This window comes from Neomonachus schauinslandi, chromosome 5 (assembly GCF_002201575.2).
Source record: "Neomonachus schauinslandi chromosome 5, ASM220157v2, whole genome shotgun sequence".
Classification (NCBI taxonomy): domain Eukaryota; kingdom Metazoa; phylum Chordata; class Mammalia; order Carnivora; family Phocidae; genus Neomonachus; species Neomonachus schauinslandi.
In genome coordinates, this window is record NC_058407.1 from 91,526,439 (window position 1) to 91,546,883 (window position 20,445).

Below are 20,445 nucleotides of genomic sequence, written 5' to 3' on the forward strand. Positions count from 1 at the left end.
CAATGAATCATGGAACACTACATCAAAAACTAATGATGTAATGTATGGTGATTAACATAACAATAAAAAATTTTTTTAAAAAATTCCTGCTCCCAGCTATGTCCAGATGAATAAAGGGTCGTTCGGGTGATACGGGGTTCACGCCTGGGCATAAGCACATGTGTGTCAAATGTGCGGACACGTCAGTCCTAGAAAAGTAGGAAGTAAGAGCCAGAGAGACTCCTCCGGCTAGAATGTGGACTAATTCCCTCCGAGGAGAGCCCGCCTTTCATTCCCCCAACTAACTGCACAAATACAGAATGGGGAAACCACAACTTGGTTGGTGGCAAATCTGGACTATTCCAGGTGGGGGAGGGCCGGGGCAGAATATGAGGGTTTCATTCAACGTAAGCCCCACGTGAGTCAAACAGGTCATACTTGATTAATTCTCTGGCTCCATATTTTCCAGTTTGTTCAGCTTCTTACTTGTTAAGGTGAAGTGGCAACTTCCAAGCTCTTTACCTGCGGAACCGGAAACCAGAAGTCTATCCCTGGCAATTTACAAAGAGCCTTCTAAAATTACAGATTCCCGGGCCTCACCCCTGCGGTGGAATCTCAGGACGGGGCCCAGGAATCTGAATATTTTCCAAAGTTTCAAAGACTGTTGTGAGGCTCAGTGGCGGAACTGGGAACTGCTGCTCCAATAAAGGAGAGACCTCTGAGGACTTACAACCCAGACAGCTATCATGAAATATAGAAAGTATTACGAGAGGGGTACAGTATGGAAGGACAGAGAGAGAGAACTGTTCTCTGGGAGAAAAGAAACATTTCCAAAGGATGAGTGACTTTTACACTAGTCTTGATGAGAGGCAGATCACCAGATAAAGAGACCGAAGACATTCCAGGTATAAGGAAGAGCATCTGCAAAGGCATGGAAGACCGTCTCAGTGTTCCATTGAAGGGACGTTGTTAATAATCCTTACGATGCTAACTGGAAGGTGGAGAACACCCATGATACAAGGAAGCAACTTCAAACCCATGGCTCTATGAGGCCCTGACACTGCAGATAATAACTTATTAAAAGGATGAAGGGGCGCCTGGGTGGCTCAGTCGGTTAAGAATTGGCCTTCGGCTCAGGTCACGATCCCGGGGTCCTGGGATCGAGCCCCGCATCGGGCTCCCTGCTCCTCCCCTTGGCTTGTCCTCTCTGGCTCACTCTCTCAAATGAATAAATTTAAAAATCTTAAAAAAAAAAAAAAAAAAAAGGATGGAAACCCCTACACAAAGGAACGGGAACTCTTGTAGTAATGGTAACCCTGTAATATTTTCTGTATCTGCCATAAAATCAAGCCCAAGCCATTCACACCAGCTTCCTAGGGAATGGCAGTTAGGTGGAAACTGAATCTTCAGTTAACTTTTTAGAGAAACTTCCTCTGTAAATACAGGTCCTTGCTTCTTTGTGTTTAATCCCTGATCCCCATTGGCAAGCTCTCCTGTGTAATCTTCCAGAACAGCTGGGCCATGATTGCATTGTCAATTATTAAATGCCCAAGTTCCCTGCAAGGCAGCATTTAATCATGAGGCACTCCAAAAAAAATAGGAGATAGAAGAGGAGGGACAGGAAGGGAGGCAGGAGGGTGGGAAGGCAGTTTCATTCTGTCAACATTAAACCAAGGGGATTTGGGGCACAGATGTCATCCTACAGTCCTTCCTGACAAGCTGCAAGACGCTGACTGCGGCCAAGGTAACCAGCTTCCCCCTCTTACTGCTCAGAACATACATTGCATAGCCCATTTTGCACTTGATTAAGAGCTGTGCCTGTCTCATCAATTTGTTGTCTATGCTAATTCTGTGTTTGTCTGTTAACCTATGTTGATGGAAGAATTAGTGACATTTTGGCCCCTGTGCATTTCCTATCGTTCTGAGCTGGAGTGTCTGCGAAGCCACTGTCACTTTTCTAGAGAGTAAAGAGTCACCTTGGCATGGGGCTTGTCAGCATAGGCAAAGATACAACTTTTCTTATGGCTGCTACTTCTCCATGATCTCCTTAAAGAGATCATTGCAAAATTAGACTTGGTCTTGCGATTCAAGAGGCTATCTGGATCCTGGAGAGAAAAGGCATGTTTAGGGAGAAATAAAACACATGATGAAGGGCACAGTACCGTAAGTGTTGAAGATGATTCTTGAAAAGGCTCTTGAATGAATTCCCATTCAATTGTCAAGATAATTCTTGAATGAGGCTCCTTGTGTCTGCCCTTGGTTGGACACTCCTTCTGGAAGCAGCCTCTTTGAGCTTCATTCCAAGCTCTTTTTCATCCTTTGTTTCTCAAATCACTTCTTCTTTAAATTGGTTATCACCTTGGTGCGGGGTTCCTTATTCTTATCTGTGAATAATCTGCAGAATAACTTATAAATATGCATAACGTGAAACGAATTGAGGGTAGAGTAAAAATCTGATGTGATAGTAGACAAATTTCCAACCTGTATTAAATTGAAAATGAAGTTGTTGAAAATGTAGAATTGCCTAAATCATTAGTTCAATCTTTATACAGAATGATTAATGAAGACGTTTTACCTGGAAGTCCATTCCCTGTTCAAGCAATGGATATGAAAATAATTAGAAAGAATAACTTATAGTAATGGAACAATGGCTAAAACCAATAGGATTTTCACAACTAAAAGCAAGATGGAAACATTCTTTTGGGAGGACAGGGGCAGTGTGTGACTTCCATACCGGGTAAAAGAAGCTCTTTCTTCACTCCAGATGCTGTGGTTTTCAGTCTTTACCAAGGTCACCCAGAGTCCTGCACAGACTGACAATTTTGGTGGATTTAATTTGTTGAGTGCTTTTTAAAAAATCGTATTAGCAGATTCCTTTCCAGAAGTTGTTTTATCATATGTCCTATATATTGATTTTTATATGCATATGAACCTTGTATATTTCTTATGGCCATAAATAATCTGCACTTTGTCTGTGGTGTGCACTGTTTTAGTCCCTGGAAATTCTGAAGAACAAACTGCTATATTTCTAAGATAAAGTTCCCTGTTAAATGTAGAAAATGTTAAGCAGATTTATGGGCCTGTCCCATTTAGCTATGGTTTTATTTACGTTTCTTAAGCTAAGCAGATTTAGGTCTGATTAATTCTGATATGAGAGATCCCCTGGAAAGCTCAAGATGGTTTACTTTAAGAAGCATCTGTCAGCAACTAAATATGTGTTTCTTTTCCCTTCAGTACGTATTAATATAACAGTATAAACTGCTCTGTAACACAAAGTGCAAGACCTGGCAGATTTCTTTATTTTTCTAAAGCTCAGTCGGGCTCCAAGCCACCACTCACCAAGGTTGAAACATCTAATACTGGTCATTCTTCAGCTGGCTCTCCTCTTCTCTTAGGCTAAAAATGACGGGGAGGTCGGGGGCTCCCGCCAGAGCCACGCTGTCCCCCCTGAGTCAGGTACCACAGCTGCATCAAGCAGTGGAGATGCCCCTCCAGGTCCCTCTCCATGACCACCACACTTGGTGTCCAGTCTCCGTGGGCGCCACACAGCCCCCTCCCATTTGAGAGTCTGTCCTCTCTGAGGTAGTGTCTGAAAGCTGGGCCCAGATCACCACCTCTCTCAGAACCTACAGCCTCATCTCCCCTCCAAGGGTTTCAACAACCCCACATCCCAGTAGGTCCACTGCCTTCTTTAATCCTGAAAGCCCCAATCCTTGCTGCTCCCCCGCCCCGGGGTGATCCAGTTTAATATTGACTGATAGGCCATATCCTCCTCCACTCTCCTCTCGGAGGAGTCTGTGATACAGAGAAGAGGACACCAAAAAAACTTGCGTTGTTCCAACAACAGATACCTCAGCAAGTCAGTGCTACTACCTTTCACTGAAGACAAAACCAAAAATAATGACCAGTAAGCGCATTAGAGTGGCCCCAATTCTTGTACTCAACTTGATATACACTAGCTCAGTGGCTTAATCACATTCCGCCTGAGGCTATTATCGGGTATTTATTCAGATCATCCTCAATAAGCATTTGAGTAGAATGAGGTCCAGCTTAAATAAACATCATCACCACGGTGTGCCTACTCCCGGCCATTCCTGAAGCTAAGCCTCCACACGCGAGGCTCCGTGGAGAAAGCGCCCGGGGCCGGCGGGGGGCCCGTCACCGTGGAGGAGCGTGGCTTGAGCGCAGGGAGCCGCAGGGAAGGGTATCCAGATCTCCAAGGAGGTTCTGAAATCAGGCTCTCCACGTGTATTGGTCTGTTACAGATGGAACTCCCGAAGGGCTCCTCTGGCCAACGGACATGCCTGTCTGCCCTCCTCAACATGCTATCACTCAGCCTCTCCACAACATCCCTGCTCAGCAACAGCTGGTTTGTGGGCACACAGAAGGTGCCCAAGCCCGTGTGCGGAAAAGGTCTGGCAACCGAGTGCTTTGACATGCCGGTGCCCTTGGATGGGAGCAGCACCAACACATCTTCCCAGGAGGTGGTGCAATACAGCTGGGAGGCTGGGGATGACCGCTTCTCCTTCCATACCTTCTGGAGTGGCATGTGGCTATCCTGTGAGGAAACTGTGGAAGAACCAGGTAGGTTCGTCAGCCCAGCTGCCCGCTCTCTTCCCCCCAGGGAACTTAACACGGGCAAAGAGCCAGTGGGAAGCATACAGCACTCCCCACACCCCACCGGGCCTCCCCGCCAGGCTCAGCATCTTCCACCTCTGTATCCCGTCCCTTCTCCCTAGGACTCCCTTTTAATAAGACCCAAAAGTCCATCTGGCTTTTCCAAACCTCCTGTCTAGCAGCCACTGCTGGTTTAAAATCGCGCCATCCTTAAAGGGTCTCATTTCGACTTGTAACATCGTGAGAATTCCCCCTCTAGCGAGTTAGGATTGCTGTTTGGAGACCAAATGAGGAGAGAGGATTCTTAAAGAAAATGCCCTGGCTCTGCCCAGCTGGGAGCTCAGATGCGCAGCTTCCTCTCTACAGAACTTGATTTTCTCACTGGCGAGATGAAAGGGTCTGAGTAGATCCCCTGTGGAGCCCCTTCCTGCCCCACCCCACCAACAGGGTTTTCTTGCTCTAAGTATGACCATTACAGTTTACAAGGTAGGGGAACTGAAGCCGGAGGAGGGTACCTAGGTGGAGTAAGGCCACCCTTGACCTCCCAGGTCTCCTGCAGCTTGGTGGCGCGTACTGGCAAAGCGGGGTCCTGTGTCACTGTGCATTCCTAACTTGTGTTCCTCGGCTTAGGAGCAGCTGGCCTAGGGACAGCCCTCCTCCCTGCTCAAAGCATCAGACATCACCTGGTAGTGATGTTTTCCTAAAGCCCAGAATCCAGGACAATTAACCTGTTTCTCCCGATTTGGGCCAAGGGAAAAAGGAGATGGAAGAGGATTATAAATGCGTGTGTGTGTGTTTATGTGTGTTATTAACGTGCCATTTAGCACAGCTCCGACCCCAGCCCCAGAAACAATTGCGAGCCGTTCAGACCAGTGGTACGGTGGCAGCAAAAGTGCTGGTTAACATTGGGCTTGTTAACCCTCCCTGACCTGGGAAGCGGGAACATTTCCCCGCGGAAGCCGTCTCAGGCTCACGTCCTCCTCTTCACTGTCAGGAACTGGGGACGGAGAAATGGATCCTGAGTGACTCTTGCCTAGGTCATGCATCCATCTATCCATCCATGAGGGCCTTCCTTCCTGCTTTCAGAGAGAGGCGTCTAGGGCCTATCTGCCGCGTGCTGGGCACGCACTGGTCCGAGCCAAGGGAGGGGGTCGCACCAGGTGTGGGACGGGGGGACGTTTTCATCTGCCCCTGAAGTCATACCTTGTCTGTGTTTCAGGGGAGAGGTGCCGAACTTTCAATGAACTCACACCACCAACCCAGAGAGGTGAGAAAGGACTACTGGAGTTTGCCACGTTGCAAGGCCCACGTCACCCCACTCTCCGATTTGGAGGGAAGCGGTTGATGGAGAAGGCTTTCCTCCCCCACCCTCCCTTGGGGCTTGTGGCAAGTATGTGGGTTTGATCACCAATTTAGCCGCCATTGACTTGGGCCTCTCTGGCCCAACAGTGCTCTCTACGCTGTACTCTGATCTTCTTTTCTCTTCTTCTGAGCCCCACGGGGTGACCCACATTCCCTCCAGAGCTGCCTCTCATTCATATGCAGGAATGCAAACAAGGGACAGCAGGGACAAATAAAGTTCACAAATAGAAAACCACCAACAGCTCTAACCTCCTCTTGTTGCCAAGTAACCATGCTGAAAAGCTTAGAGGAAAAAAAAAAGAAAGGAAAAGCTTAGAGGTGTTTTTTTTCCCTCCAATATGTATATATTTTTTAAATAAAATATATGTATATATTTTTAAATAAAATATATGTATATATTTTTAAATAAAATATATGTATATATTTTTAATAGAAGGGAGTGAAACTGAAAAGGGAAGGAGAAAGGAACCGAAGTGATTGCTCCAAAATTCAATAAAGAAAAAGGGAACAAAAATGACCCACAGCAAAGTCATGCCCCTGCAAGATTGGGTGACAGGTGATTTCCTCTTGAATTGCCCCAACGGTATTTCCAGTCAATCAAGATTACTTGATTCCTTATGGGGTACCGAGCAGAGAGCAGTGAGCGCAGGGGTGACAGCAAAGGACCCAAAGGAGGGAAAGCTCCCAGCTGGTGCCAACTCTGTCCCCTTCTCTGACTCTGGGAGGCTTTCCCTTCTGCCGGGCTCCCTGTGTTCAGTCCTGTAACATGTCAGGGTGAGGGCTCTTCTTCCTCTGGTTTCTTTTTTCTTTTTTCTTTTTTTCTTTATACTTGAATTTTATTTTCTTCCTCTGGTTTCTAACAGAGATCCTATGGTTATCAGTGGGAGCCCACTTCTCGTCCATCGGACTTGAATTCGTCAGCTTCCTCCTGCTACTAATGGACCTGCTGTTCACCGGGAACCCAGGCTGCGGGCTCAAGCTGAGCGCCTTCGCTGCCATTTCCTCCGTCCTGTCGGGTGCGTGCCGCCCAGGCTGGAGCGGGTGGGGAGCCTCGCCACCTTGGGGCGCCTCTGGTGGGTGCGTGTGTCTGTCCAGAGGCAGGGTCAAGAATGGAGGGATGAGAGCCATTGCAGGGGTCTTGGAGTTGGAATGAAATTTTCTATTAGATCATTATGTACTTGGCAAAATGATTTCTCTCTAGGTTCTTTTTATTTGCAAGCTTTCTCAGTATGTGAAATACAGTTTGGCTTACTTTTCAGTTGCACTTACACACAGCTTTTTAAGACTCCATCGGATCAAGCAGGAGTAAGAGATGCAGATATAAAGATAGATCAAGAATAAAGCTCGTGTTGAGGGCATGGGTGGGAAGAAGTAAAAGGCCCTAAGTGCAGCATTGACTCAGAAACTTTTTCCATAGCTCGCCACCTAAAGCCTGGGGCAACCTTTTGCAAAGCTCTGCGTTCAAGGAGAAGCCCCCGTCGTAGATCAGTGTCCCCGGAAATGTGGGGGGCAGATGGGTAATGGAGCATCTTCATGTAGGCTGTACCTGATGCAAAATGAGGAGGTTGCTCCAAACCCATACTCCCTGTAGCTGGCAAATCCAGCCTCTCTCTAAGGGCACTGCCTTCCTGTTCCCTCTGTAGGCCTTCTGGGGATGGTGGCCCATATGGTGTATTCACAAGTCTTCCAGGCAACTGCCAACTTGGGTCCAGAAGACTGGAGGCCACATGCTTGGAATTATGGCTGGGCCTTCTAGTAAGTGCTTACCATCTCCTGAACCTTCTAGCCCCTCCCCAGCCAACCTGCATTAGATGTGCTGCCCTCAACTAGATGCTTGCTCGGGTGTCCTTCTGCCTTCTCTTCATCCCTCATCCCGGGAGTCTGTTGACCAGAGAGCTGGACCATCAGGCCACCCCTGTTCTTTCCCCACCTCCTGTGGAAGCACAGAGAGGATTCTTCCAGCTTGTTTTGTCCAGTTTTCCTAATGATACAGCTGTTGCGTGATTCCCTTGGGAAACGAGACTGATTTTGTGTGGCTTATGCAAGTGATGCTCCGTATTTTTTTATTTATTTATTTATTTATTTCTTATTTATTTTTAATATTTTATTTATTTATTTGACAGAGACAGAGATAGCAAGAGCAGGAACACAAGCAGGGGGGCGGTGGGAGAGGGAGAAGCAGGCTTCCCGCCGAGCAGGGAGCCCGATGTGGGGCTCAATCCCAGGACCCTGGGATCATGACCTGAGCAGAAGGCAGATGCCCAACGACTGAGCCACTCAGGCGCCGATGCTCTGTATTTTATACATTTTATGATTCAAGGTATTGGAGGACCGAGAAATGAAGAATTAGCCTTGAGATTTGGTTGGAATTCCATCCCCTGTGAATGGCTGACTCTTCTCCTATAACAAAGAGTCACTTCTTCCTACTTCTGCTCTTATTCCATCCCACTGTGTGAGAAATAAAACCTCCCCTACCAGTCATTCCCTAACCCTTAGAGAACTAAGGGGTCAGTTATTTTTGATTTCTCTTAAGAAGAGAGAAGCAGCAACCATGACAAACACATTCGAAGCAAATATCCCCTCTGTTTTAAGAGTTCCTCCCTTCCTGCCCTGAGGAACACGCTCTGTTCACTGCACACGTGCCACCTTGGGCCTGCATTTCGGTCTGGAGTCAGTGCGAAGTACTTTACCAGGGCTGGAAACACACGGCGCTGGGCTCCAGTTTCCATGCTGACGGAGGCAATCTGGAAGCCTGTATCCATGTCTGTTAGGAGATCCTATCCCCTTGTCTCATGATAGAACATGTGCTATTGGATTCGGGCGTCTTTGGGCTATTCCAAAACCAGCCCCCAGAGCTTATGTTCCAGACACACGGTTTTGCACCTTTTGTCTGTCTTTAAGCCGTTGTTGACATGACACCTGCAGAGCTCAGTCTACCCCACTCCCAGCCGAAGCATCCCCAGCCTGCGTCGGCTGAGTCTGTCAGGGGCAGCAGATAGGAACACGCAGCGCCAGCGTGTGGCCTGGCTTTACCCATCACCTGACCTCATGAAATTCCTCACTAACCTCACACAACTTCCTGTTTCCTGGGCTTCCCAGAATCATGGGGAGATTTAGGGGTTGACTTTCCAAGTTTTTAGGAATGCGTTTGATATAGTTCCCTGGTGGTTTGTTTTGTTTTGTATTTTCTTTGTTGAATCCATCCAGCTTCTCTTAAATCTCCAGCTTCTCTTCCATGCATTTTAAACTCCCATAAGCCAAGAACTGCACTGTTTTCCCAAGGGGCAAATTCCGCTGGTACAACGTATAATACCTCCAGGTTTGTAGTGAGTGTTGCCTGAACGAATGACATGCAGAGGCTCAACTTTGTGGCCCCTAAGATAGCCAAAAACCTCACAACAGAAGAAGATGGAAGAGGAATGATCGCTCCTAGCATCTGATCTGAGTGAAGGAAAATCTTGGGCCGGGTGTGTGTGTGTGTGTGTGTGTGTTGGGTGGGTGTGGGGTGTGGGGTGCTGCACTGGGCTACGTCCACTCTATACAGCTGAGCTATCGGTCTGTGAATCTTGGCAGATCACAAGGGTAACTGCAGGTGGGGAAACCATAGTCCAGAAAATTGTATGTGTGTGCGCGCGTGTTCTATGTATACAGAAAAGGCACACCAGGAATGAAAGAGCAGAGCGCTGACAGCTAATCGATCCCATGAAAACCAGTCTGCTAAACTCCTAGTCTGACTTGCAACACTACAAGAGTCGTTCTCTTTGACTGCAAAACATTCAGAACATATCCTACTAAGCCAGACCAAATTCAGGCCTCTGGCCCACAGTGCTTTCCCCGCAGCACGGCGGAAGGGAACACGCGCCGGTCCCTGAATCCCTAAGCGGCATCAGCCTAGTTTACTAGTAGGAAGCGATCGTGTTTTTCTCTCGAACCTGGACGTAGGTCAGATTCTGACCGTCCCATTTTGTTGTCGTTCATCCCTAGCACGGCCTGGCTTTCCTTCACCGGCTGCATGGCATCAGCGGTCACCACCTTCAACACATACACCCAGCTGGTGCTGGAGTTCAAGTGCAAGCACAGCAGGAGCTTCCCAGGAAAGCTGCGTTGCCTGCCGCACCACCACCAGTGCTTCCTTGAGCAGCCGTCCTGTGCAGCCCCCACGGGCCGTCCTCTGAGCAGCTACCACCAGCACCACCCTCAGCCCGTCCGCTCAGTCTCTGAAGGAGCTGACTTCTGCTCAGGGCTACACCACAAGGGATTTCAGCAAGAACCCAGCCAGAGGCTAAAGGAAGAGATGGCTGGGTCATCCGTAGAGGAAGAACTGCGTTAGAAGTAGTCAGGTTTAGAGGGCAGGCGGAACCCAACCTTCCATGTTCATTTGCTATCAACATGTACTGAAGCCAGAGTGTGTCTCTTGAGCATGGTTTTCACAGGTTCAGGACAAGCCTATCTAAAGTGCAGGTCCAAAGGGGTGCATGCCAGGGCACCACTGCCCCTCTTCCTTCCCAGCACTTTCCTTCCCTTCCCATGTCTCGTTTCGCCACCCCCCCCCCTCCCATGTTCAGAATCACCCCCTCTCCTTTACTGATGGCTTGTTATGCGCCACGTTCCGGGCTCAGCAGCAGAGACGAAAAAGAGAAGTAGAATCCAGTTCCTGCTCTTTAGGGGCTTCTCCATCTGGCCCTCTATCTGGGATTTGGAGGAATGCAGGCGGGCAACTCAACAGTCGTCCATGGTGGCTCAGCCTTCCCTGGTGCACTTGACTTTTCCTAGAAGTCATAGAATGGAAGACAAAGAGGCCCTCCTGGGACCTTGGGCATGTAGGACCGATGTCCTCCACACTGCCTATTTCAGTGTCCCACACCCACATGGTAGGGACCCAATGGAAGTTTAAATATTAATCTAGAAGCCACCAGGGGACTAATACACATGAGAAGGCCCCCACAGCATGCAGGGACAGGTCCACTTCCAGAAATGGTCCACTGTAGTTATTCATAGGGGATTTATGGTAAGGGACACTTCCGCAGTGAACAAGGCCACGGCATACACTCCCCTCTGGATCCCCAACTCACCCACCCACCTGTTCTTCCTCTTTTCCATAAGGGAAAACAAACCATGGCGATGGCTAAGAAGAATGAGAATGACACACAAGTGTGTTTCCTATACATAGTATTTATTTGTTCTCCAACAATTCACATTTTAAATAGTGCTTCCTGACAATATACCAGCTGGCTCTTCTGTAGTATGGACAATAAAAGTAGCAATTCACATTCAAGGGGGTTGGTATCGGCATACCCGACTGGGAGGGGGAGTAGAGAGCATCTGGGGGTTGGGAGGATGCTGTCTAGGGTGGAAGGGGCTATAAGGATAGCAAGGAGGAGAGCTTGGGAGAAGGAAGATCCTTATACCTGCACGAGTCACTGCTATCCCTAAGTGGCAGTCACACTGGCCTTGCTTGAGTGGGGGAAGGAAGGAGCTCTTCCTATCTCAGAGGTCCGGCTGGGTGGGTGCCTACCAGGAGAAGGGAGTGTCGGGACACACCTGACAGGCTAGCACCCACGCTGGACAGATGAAGCTTCCGCAGTCCTCGGCCACCATTCCAACCCTCTACCCTGGCTGCAGGAGGGAGGAGAAACCTAGAGCCTGTCCCGTGTCTGGCAAAAATGGATTCAAACTTCTGAGAGTCAAAACAATCTATGTTAAGTTAGTTTGTAAACACACCACGAAGAATTTAGGGACTGATGCTCTTCTAGCTTCCTCTTATTTCTGGGACTCACCCGGTATAGACACCATCTTCTACCCAAAAAGATCCCCGCCCCACCCCCCACCCTCCCCCGCAAGACCAGGCCCTTGGTAAACGACTTTGCATTTTACTCCTCTACATGGTGAAGAACGAGGGTGAGACGTAGATGGCTCAGCCCAGGCCACAGGACCACAAGTCAAGTTTTAGCTCTTCAGTCAACTATAAATTAGTCCTTAGAGTCCTCTACTAGGCTAAACAAGATCCTAGGCTCTTCTACCCGAGCAGATGCAAACTCTAGAAGTGAATCTAAAATCATCCCTATTCTCTTGGGTATCCTCTAATTGTTCCCCCAAGTTTACAAAGTTTCCCAAAGTGTTGAAACCAAATTTGCTTTCAGGGTCTTAAGGCAAGGGGGTGCCCAGAAACCTGGCAGGCCAATCTGCTATTGCTACCAATATGTTATGTCACAATGCCTACCATTGGGCAAATAATACACATCCCTTCAAATCTGGGATCCCTAAATTTCTGTAATCTCTAAATTTTTCTGGACTCCCTTTACTAAAACAAGCTAAAAAGATACAGGCCCAAGTAAAGACAGAACCTGAGTTGCACTCGGGTATGACCTATCAAAATTATTCAAGAAGAAAAGCAGTTCTCCACCAGCTAACGTGGGATTTTCTGCTATATAAACAATGACCTAGAAGTTTAGGAGAGAACTTAATAGAAGCAACATTTATGGAAGAAGGGAGAAGCAAGCATTGGAGATAATTCTGAAGAACTCAACCAATTATAAAAGAGTATTTACAAAGGAATATTCTCAAAATACCGTGTTTTCCAAGGCTCTACAAGGAAGGAGATGTGCAGGCAAAATGGCTGCTTACGGGACTCAAGGAGGAAGAATAAAAATCCAGAAACAGCTTGCTCTCATGCAAGCAAAGCAAAAATACCTCTGAATAAGAGAGGGCAAATGAGAGGCAGGATGGAGGACGGCCCACAGGAGATGCCAGGAGACCAAGAGAGCTAAGTGGAGATGAGGCCGGGATAAGCTACCTGGCTGAATGGTTCCTGACTTCACAGAGCCAGGGCAGCGCGCACACGAGCGCTTCAGAAGTTACTGCGGGGAAAAGGCCATGCTGGCCAGGCCAATCAGGACCCCGAAATGCCACATGGACCACGCAGAGGCTGCTCACACACTCTGATGCTCTTGCTCCCCTTCTGACAGGAATGTGGTGGCGCTCATGGTCACCGAGTGTGTAGAGATGGAAAGTTCGGGAGGCGGGAGGCTATGGAAGATAAAAGATGGGAATGCGAGGATGGCTCCCTCAGCCTCCCACTGTCTGTGTCTCCCTGCCGCTAGGGTGGGAAGAAGCCAAGGTACGGGCGGTGAGAGAACACGGAGGGAAAGGACCAGTGGCCCTGATCAGAGGCAGGGCACTGGAAGTCCTAAGTCTCAAACAAGCCAAGTGTTATCTCAGAAGGACAAGAAACTGGGCCCCTGGAGCTTAGAACAGATCGAGCAACTATGTCATCCCAACACCAACACATACACACAGGTGGCATAATGCAAAACAAAATGTTCCAGGGAAGAACCTCACCGGAATTTCCCAGGAGTTTATAAATTAGACACACAAAAAATAAACGGTAAGAGTCACATTTCCAAACTATCCGTGGAGTGCCTAGAGGGGGTTAATGCAAGGACTGTAAAGGTAGGTCAGATACCCCAGCCAAACGGATGGTGCTGTCATCTGAGAACTCCAACGCGCCCTCAAAGTGCTTTGTGACAATCACGCAGAGCCGGTGAAATGAGGTTGAAGTCTTCCTTCTCTCCAAAGAACTGACGTGACGCTGCTGGGAGAGAGACGGTACCACTCTCTTCACTTCTTCTGAGATGGAAGATTCCTCAGACTATATCTAGGGGAAAGAGTGCAGGTATCAGCGACTTTCATTCTTTTCATGACAGAGAAATGGAGGAAACCCAAAGATCAGGCTATTTCTCTACTCTTCTGTCCTTTTGTCTAGCCCCAATAGTTCGTAAGTCCTTCCAGAAAGATCCAGGAAGTTTGTTTTTTCCATGACAAACTCTTGAACATTGAACTAGACCATAGTATTTGAGGGCTGGGAGGTTAGCATTTTGAGCAAGATAATCCTTTGGAGTATGTAACTTTCACAAATGTTGCACGATGTTAGCATCTCTAGCCTCCCCCCCGCCCAGAAAATACCGGTCGTATCCACCCCCTCAGTCACTGAGATAATAGACACCATGACCCCACATTTCCAAGTGTCCCCTAAGGGCGATGGTACCATTCCCAGCTAAAAACAACTGCGTACCATTTCTGAATGGTCATAAAGCACCCTAAGAAAATAGAGCTGCTCTTGAACAACTGGTTCTTGACACCCAGCTAATCAAAAAGGCTCCTACTCCCCGCTGCTTTCTAGAGAACAAAGCTGGGGTTGGTAGCCTTTGCCCCAAACCCATAGTAGTAATCAAATATATCTTTCAGAAAAGATTCACCTGGTGGGGAGGATCAACAAACTTTATCCTAGAGAGGAATCTTCGCAGCTCCCCACGGCCAATTTTGGGGGTGGTGTCCTCGAGCTGCACCACCTGGCCTTCCATCAGCGCCCACCGTAGACTAAGCTTGCTGACCACCAGGGCTGCTGGATGGCCTTCGGAGCTTGGCCCCGTTGTCCTGGTAACATAAAAGGCATCTTTCCAGAGGTCGTTAATTCCAACTGAGGAAGGACAAAAACAAGAGCAATTAACGAGGACAGAAAATTTCTGCTAACAGGAGAGTGGCTTGACTCAGCAACTAGCTTCATTCATTCATTTACTCCTCATTAATTCAGACACGAAGTTTACTGAGCTCCTAATAAATGCCTGGCACCAAGCTAGACAGCGTGTGCACAGTGGTGAATGACAGGATGCCGGCCAAGCAGCACATTCCCCTCGGTCTTTAGACCTTTCCTTTTCTGAAGCTGTTTCTGAGAAAGCCCCAAATCAGGAAACGAGGATATGTCAGCTGTGGTGACAACAGGGCAGAAAAGCAAGCACAGCAGACTAGAACTTCTGAGACTTCCCAGACTGTCCGTACACGGTCACAGAGGCTATCGGCCTCGCCAGCACTTACTGTGCCTTATCCTTAACACAGGTGTTGTAATAAAAAGGGTCTCAATTCCTAATTACCACTCTTCAATGCTCACTGAATAATGTTTTATGCTAATGCTGAAAAACAACTCGCTCAGATCCGGTCAGAGGATTCTGCAGGACACACGGGAGGGGCTCAACGTCCCCACCCCCGCTGTTGTCCGAAGGCACACATCCCTCCCTCGGTGAGACAAGGGTATGCTCACACACAGCCAGCACACCTTCTCCCCTCATCCGTACGCAGCCCCTACCGTCACTGGGACTCACCCTCGGAAGCCGTCACCAGGCCCGTGGCGTTGGCCAGATCCAGAAGGATAGAGGGGAATGCCGGATGCAGGAGGTAAAGGTGGTGAAGGCTGGGTGGCCCAGTTCCTGGGATGACATCCTGGCAATGAGAAGCAAGAGGGAAGAACGTAGGTAACTCTGCGTTCCCACATGTGACAGGCCTCCGATGAAAAGGGCAGAGGAGACCGTGGTGATTACTCATTCCTCTCAGATGCTATGACCTGACCCCAACTACAAGCATGCGTTTGAGAGAAACTCCCATATACAAGAGACGTATTTCAGAGCGAAACTCCCATATACAAGAGACATATTTCAGAGCGAAACTCCCATATACAAGAGACATATTTCAGAGCGCTCAAAGCAGACTAATCACTAACTTCTTCAAACCACTAGGGTAGAAGACGCTTTCTCCCTTATGAGAAGAAAAAGAGAATGGAAATGTGCATGCCCTGGGTGGGTAGGGGGTGGGATCCAAGCCTTCTGCCTGTGGGAGTATCAGAACACCGGGTCATCTCTTGCTTCGTGGTGGGGCTTCGTGGACACAAAATGCATACATGAAAAGACATCTCTCACTGGATATGAAAGCCAATTGCAAATATCAAGCTAAAATCACAAAAATCTTCTCAGTTCCTGAAACAAACAGAAAACTGTCCAGACAGAAGCAAATCATTAATTATACAACAAAAATTCCAATTCCAAGTGGGAGTCTCCAGAGTCCCAACAGCAGAAGAAATACCCACTGCAACTGCCTTCACCAGCCTGACCCCGGTGCAGGGAGGACGTTCGGCTCTCACACATGTGTGCAGCCCAGCCACGCACGGGTTAGTAAGTGACTGCTCTACCGAGCTCCCCGAGTACCTCTCCCACCCCGGGACCATCCTGGACCCCACTAGTGGAGGAAACGGGAATCCCATTTTCTTAGCATAAGAAGTCCACGAAGTGAGGAGAAACACAGGTGGGACGCTCGCAGCCACACTCCCACCACGTGCCACGAAGCACAAGAGGGCATTTTCCCCGTACCCTCAGGATCCCAAACCTGACAGGACTGACCTCTGACTCTGTCCACATGACAAGCAAAGAGCCAAACTCCCTCCTCACTGCCCAGGGAATGGAGCCCAAATTCCTTAGCCTGAAAGCCAAGGCCTTACACCATTTAACCCAAATCTGCCTTTTCCAGCCTCTTCCATTATTCACCTGCCCGGCCGAGCTTCAGGAATGTCTGACTGTAACCTCTGATCTGTCTAACCTCTGCCAACCCTACTTCCCCCTGAGACTGTCTAACCATTCTCTGGAGACCATTTCCACGCGTGAGAACAACCCTTGTCCTTAGATCCCACACCTGAATGCTGCCCCTTTTACGAAAAGCTCCCCAATTGCCCCCGACAAAGTACCCCTCCCTTTGTGCTTCCACCTAAACTTCTTATTTGTGCTTCAATTACAGCATCTGTAACATGCCTTTGTTTTGTGGTGATTTATAGATACTTACATTGGAGAGTCACCTCTTCTAATCCCCTCATTTTATTAAGTGAGGAAACCAGAAGTTAACATGTCAGGTAAACTTTCCGTGGGCACATGTTAGGGCAGGGCAGAGTTAGGACTATAATCGAGATTTTGAGTAAATCTGATCCTCAAAATGAGGGAATATGTTAGCATCTCCATTGATGGATAAAGAGCACGGGGCTCAGAAAAGTTAGGTGGCTTGTCCAAGAGTGCACAGTCGATGAATTCAGGATTCTTCATCCTTCCGGGTCCCCCCAGCATCCAGGGACCATCTGCCTTCTCCGCTAGAGCACCAGCACTGTTTTCAGTCTATCCTTAGGTCCCTACAGAGAACGCAGTGCCTGGCACAGAGCAGGTGCTGGTCAAGACAGGTTTCACTGAGGGGCACCCGGGTGGCTCAGTCGGTTAAGCGTCTGCCTTCAGCTCAGGGGTCCTGGGATCGAGTCCCACATCGGGCCCGCTGCTCTGCGGGGAGCCTGCTTCTCCTTCTCCCGCTCCCTCTGCCCCTCCCCCCTCTTGTGCGCTCTCCCTCTCTTTCTCGTCTGCTCGCTCTCTATCTCAAATAAATAAATAAAATCTTTAAAAAAAGATATGTTTCATTGAACCAACTCAGGGTGGATCTTACCGAAAACTCCCAGGCACCTATTCTGGGTGGTACCCTGCCTCATCAACCCCATTAAAATACTGCAGGATAGCATTTAAGACTTTCGAAAGTCTGCCTTCTGGGCATCGGAACTTCTCTCCTATCATTCCCCCAGGTGAACCCTCAACCTCAGCCCCGTCATCATCCTCTCCAGCTGCCTGGCCATCCCTGCCGCACCCCGCTTCTGCAGACTCAGTTTACTCACCTCGAAGCCCAGCCTCATCCACCACGAAACCTCCTCTGCCCATTCCAGATGAGTCACAGTTACTTCCTTTGACTATAGCACATGTGAATCATCTGGAAATTTGGACCTAGCGTCTTGAGAGGACTCATGCTTCATCTAGCCTCCCAGTGTTGGCGGCTGTAGCCAGGGACTGCTGTCAGCTTTCACAGTGCTTGGCTGAAAGGCAAGGCCCGGGCAAGCGGAGCTCAGGAGGAAGCAGGTTCCAGCCTTGCGCTCTCGGGTGCTGCTGTGCTGTACCCACACCCACTTGGAAGCGTGGCTTCTCCACTAACCCCTCCAGACCCAGGCAGCCCCGCAGAGCGGCTGTCGTCTCACCAAGTGACAAAACGACCCCCACCCCACACCCGCCAGGCTCACTCACAGAACTGGGAGATGCAGCTGACATCCCTTCAGCCCAGAAGAGGAAGACAGACTTCTGGTCCGAAGTAACTGCTGAGGTGGTTGGCGTCTCTTTCACGTGACAGGGAGCACTGTAACTCCAGGTAATGGAGCCTGAGTCCCCATCCACCACCATCATCTGCAAGAGAGAAGACAGTGAGTACAGCCCACCTTCAGAAAGGCAGCAGGCTGGGACGCCTGGGGGGGCGCTCAGTCGTTCAGCAACCGGCTCCTGATTTCGCCTCAGGTCTTGATCTCAGGGTTGTGAGATGGCGGGCTCTGCACCAGGCACGGAGCCTGCTCAAGATTCTCTCTCTCCCTCTCCTTCTGCCTCTCCCCCTGCTCCCTCTCCTTCTGCCCCTCCCCCTATTCGCTCTCTTAAAAAAAAGGAAGCGGGTCAAGAAAACACACAAAAGAATGAAAAACCACATACATTAACAGGTTGAGCTTACTACATGTGAACAAACTGGGCATGCAGAGAGCATTAAACAGCGATGAGGGACCAGACCTGGTTTTCTGTAGCCCTTGTCCCCATTTAGTAGAGTTTAAAGGTCTGCTAAACCCTTGAGTGGGACGGGGACAGTATAAAGCAACCAATCCTCCTCTCATTCTGCAGACGACGGAATGGCGGCTCGGGGACAGGATGGAACTCAAGACTGTTCGGTGTCTGTGGCAGTCCTCCTCCAGAGAGAGCAGCCCTTTGGAGGGGAGGCGCTGTAACGAGAGGCCCACAGCAGCGCCTCCTGCCCGCTCCCTCCCTCCCACGACCACAGCGCCCACCAAGGGGACGAGGGGACGGCGACTGAGTGGATGCCTGTGCGAGGCGCTATGCTACAGGCTTTATGGGTTCAACTCCTGGGTGTCACACACACGGGGCTCAGCCCCAGGCTGGTCTCAAATTCAAAAGAGCACATTGAGACAGGCAAATAAATAAACTAAGAGAAAATACATTCCTCTGTAGCATCTCTCACAGGATAATGAAGGGGACTGAGCCCATAAACCCTGGCCACACTTCTATCTCCTTTTCACCCCCAAATACCTCGCACCTCATCGTTTTAGAGCCTCTCCTTGGCCCAAATCCACAAGAAACTCCCTGCCCACCCCCAGCCCCTGTCTTTACGGCCCCTCTCCTCGGTGTCTGTTCTTGGGTAAGTAGAAGGCCTGCACCCCTGTCAACAACCACTTCCCTACTCTTCCAGCCCCTCGGTCCGGCCCTTCTGTGTCCACGCTCAGACCTGGAGAGACAGACTCCCCGAAGCCAGCTGTTCAAGATTCCCTTTGGTAGTTTGAGAGAAAAGTCTTGAGACACCACACTAAAAAACTGTATCCAGTCACACACATTATTTAACTGTCATAATAATCCTATGAAGACAGGTAATATTATCACCCCCACTTTACAGACATAGAATCTGCAGTTAGGTGAGATTATGTAATTTGCCCAAGGCCACCGATAAGCAGTGGAGCCAGGATTAAATTCCAGGTCCAAACCCTCAGCATCTCATCTCTTAATGAAGCTATACATATATGTATACCCTTCTCCCTTAATCCTGCTGGGAATGCCAATGAAAATTCCAATCTCTACCTGAAATTCTTTTGAAACACAATCAGACATTGCTTCTTTCCTACCCAGCACTGCTGGAAGACTCTCCCTGAAGTGATGCCTTTATCATCAGCTCTGTCCTCCGCTCATGACCAAACAACCCTACTGCCTCCAAAACGTCACCTAAATGCTGCAGCCCTGCTTTTCAGGGCCTTCCATCAGCTGAGCTCACTTGGATCTCGGATCTCCCTGGCAGAAATGCCCCTCAGCCTCTCCTTATACACGGACCCAGCAAACCACTTCTCTGCTTTCATGATGTGAACATGTGGCCCACAGCCAACATGAAGCACCTCTTTGACTCCCTTCACTATATCTGCTCCCCATGCCCCGTGGCCTTGTGCGGACCTCCATTACAGCACTCACCAAGACCTGGCAGAGCTGTGTATGCATACGGGCACCCCAGTGACTACGAACTATACGAGACCGGGGCCTTGTCTTCATTAATGCTGTGTCTCCAGAGACATTATCTGTGCATCTGGCAAAGGACTTGGCAGACATTAGAGGCAATGATTAAGTGTTGAGTTGGCTCCCAGAGAACAGGATGCAATAATATAAATACATATTTTATAGTGAAGATAAACCAAAAAGCTAGGTTAATTATAAAAAAGAAATTTTAGGGACGCCTGGGTGGCTCAGTCGGTTAAGCGTCTGCCTTTGGCTCAGGTCATGATCCCAGCGTCCTGGGATCAAGTCCCGCATCGGGCTCCCTGCTCAGTGGGGAGTCTGCTTCTCCCTCTGCCTGCCTCTCCCCCTGCTTGTTTGCTCTCTCTCTGACAAATAAATAAAATCTTTTAAAAATAAAATAAAATAAATACATAAGAAAATTTAGGGACACCTGGGTGGCTCAGTTGGTTAAGCATCTGCCCTCGGCTCAGGGTCCTGGGATCAAGTCCCAACTCTTGATTTCGGCTCAGGTCATGATCTCAGGGTGGTGAGATCAAGCCCTGCG

General features: G+C 49.0%; 2 protein-coding genes across 2 annotated transcripts in view; one reads left to right on the forward strand and one right to left on the reverse strand.

The window, feature by feature from the left end:
- The window catches only part of GSG1 (germ cell associated 1), a 16,034-nt gene extending 5,746 nt beyond the window's left edge, over positions 1-10,288 (forward strand). The window contains exons 2-6 of the mRNA XM_021690454.1: positions 4,245-4,563; positions 5,816-5,863; positions 6,822-6,974; positions 7,602-7,713; positions 9,943-10,288. Coding sequence (XP_021546129.1) covers positions 4,245-4,563; positions 5,816-5,863; positions 6,822-6,974; positions 7,602-7,713; positions 9,943-10,288 — 978 coding nt within the window. The remainder of the gene's footprint in view (positions 1-4,244; positions 4,564-5,815; positions 5,864-6,821; positions 6,975-7,601; positions 7,714-9,942) is intronic.
- Positions 10,289-12,655: 2,367 nt separating this feature from the next.
- The window catches only part of FAM234B (family with sequence similarity 234 member B), a 31,702-nt gene continuing 23,912 nt past the window's right edge, over positions 12,656-20,445 (reverse strand). Inside the window, exons 10-13 of the mRNA XM_021690453.1 lie at positions 17,880-18,035; positions 15,114-15,231; positions 14,214-14,434; positions 12,656-13,612 (exon numbers count right to left, since the gene is read on the reverse strand). Of these exons, the coding sequence (XP_021546128.1) occupies positions 13,607-13,612; positions 14,214-14,434; positions 15,114-15,231; positions 17,880-18,035 (501 nt within the window). The 3' untranslated portion in view covers positions 12,656-13,606. The remainder of the gene's footprint in view (positions 13,613-14,213; positions 14,435-15,113; positions 15,232-17,879; positions 18,036-20,445) is intronic.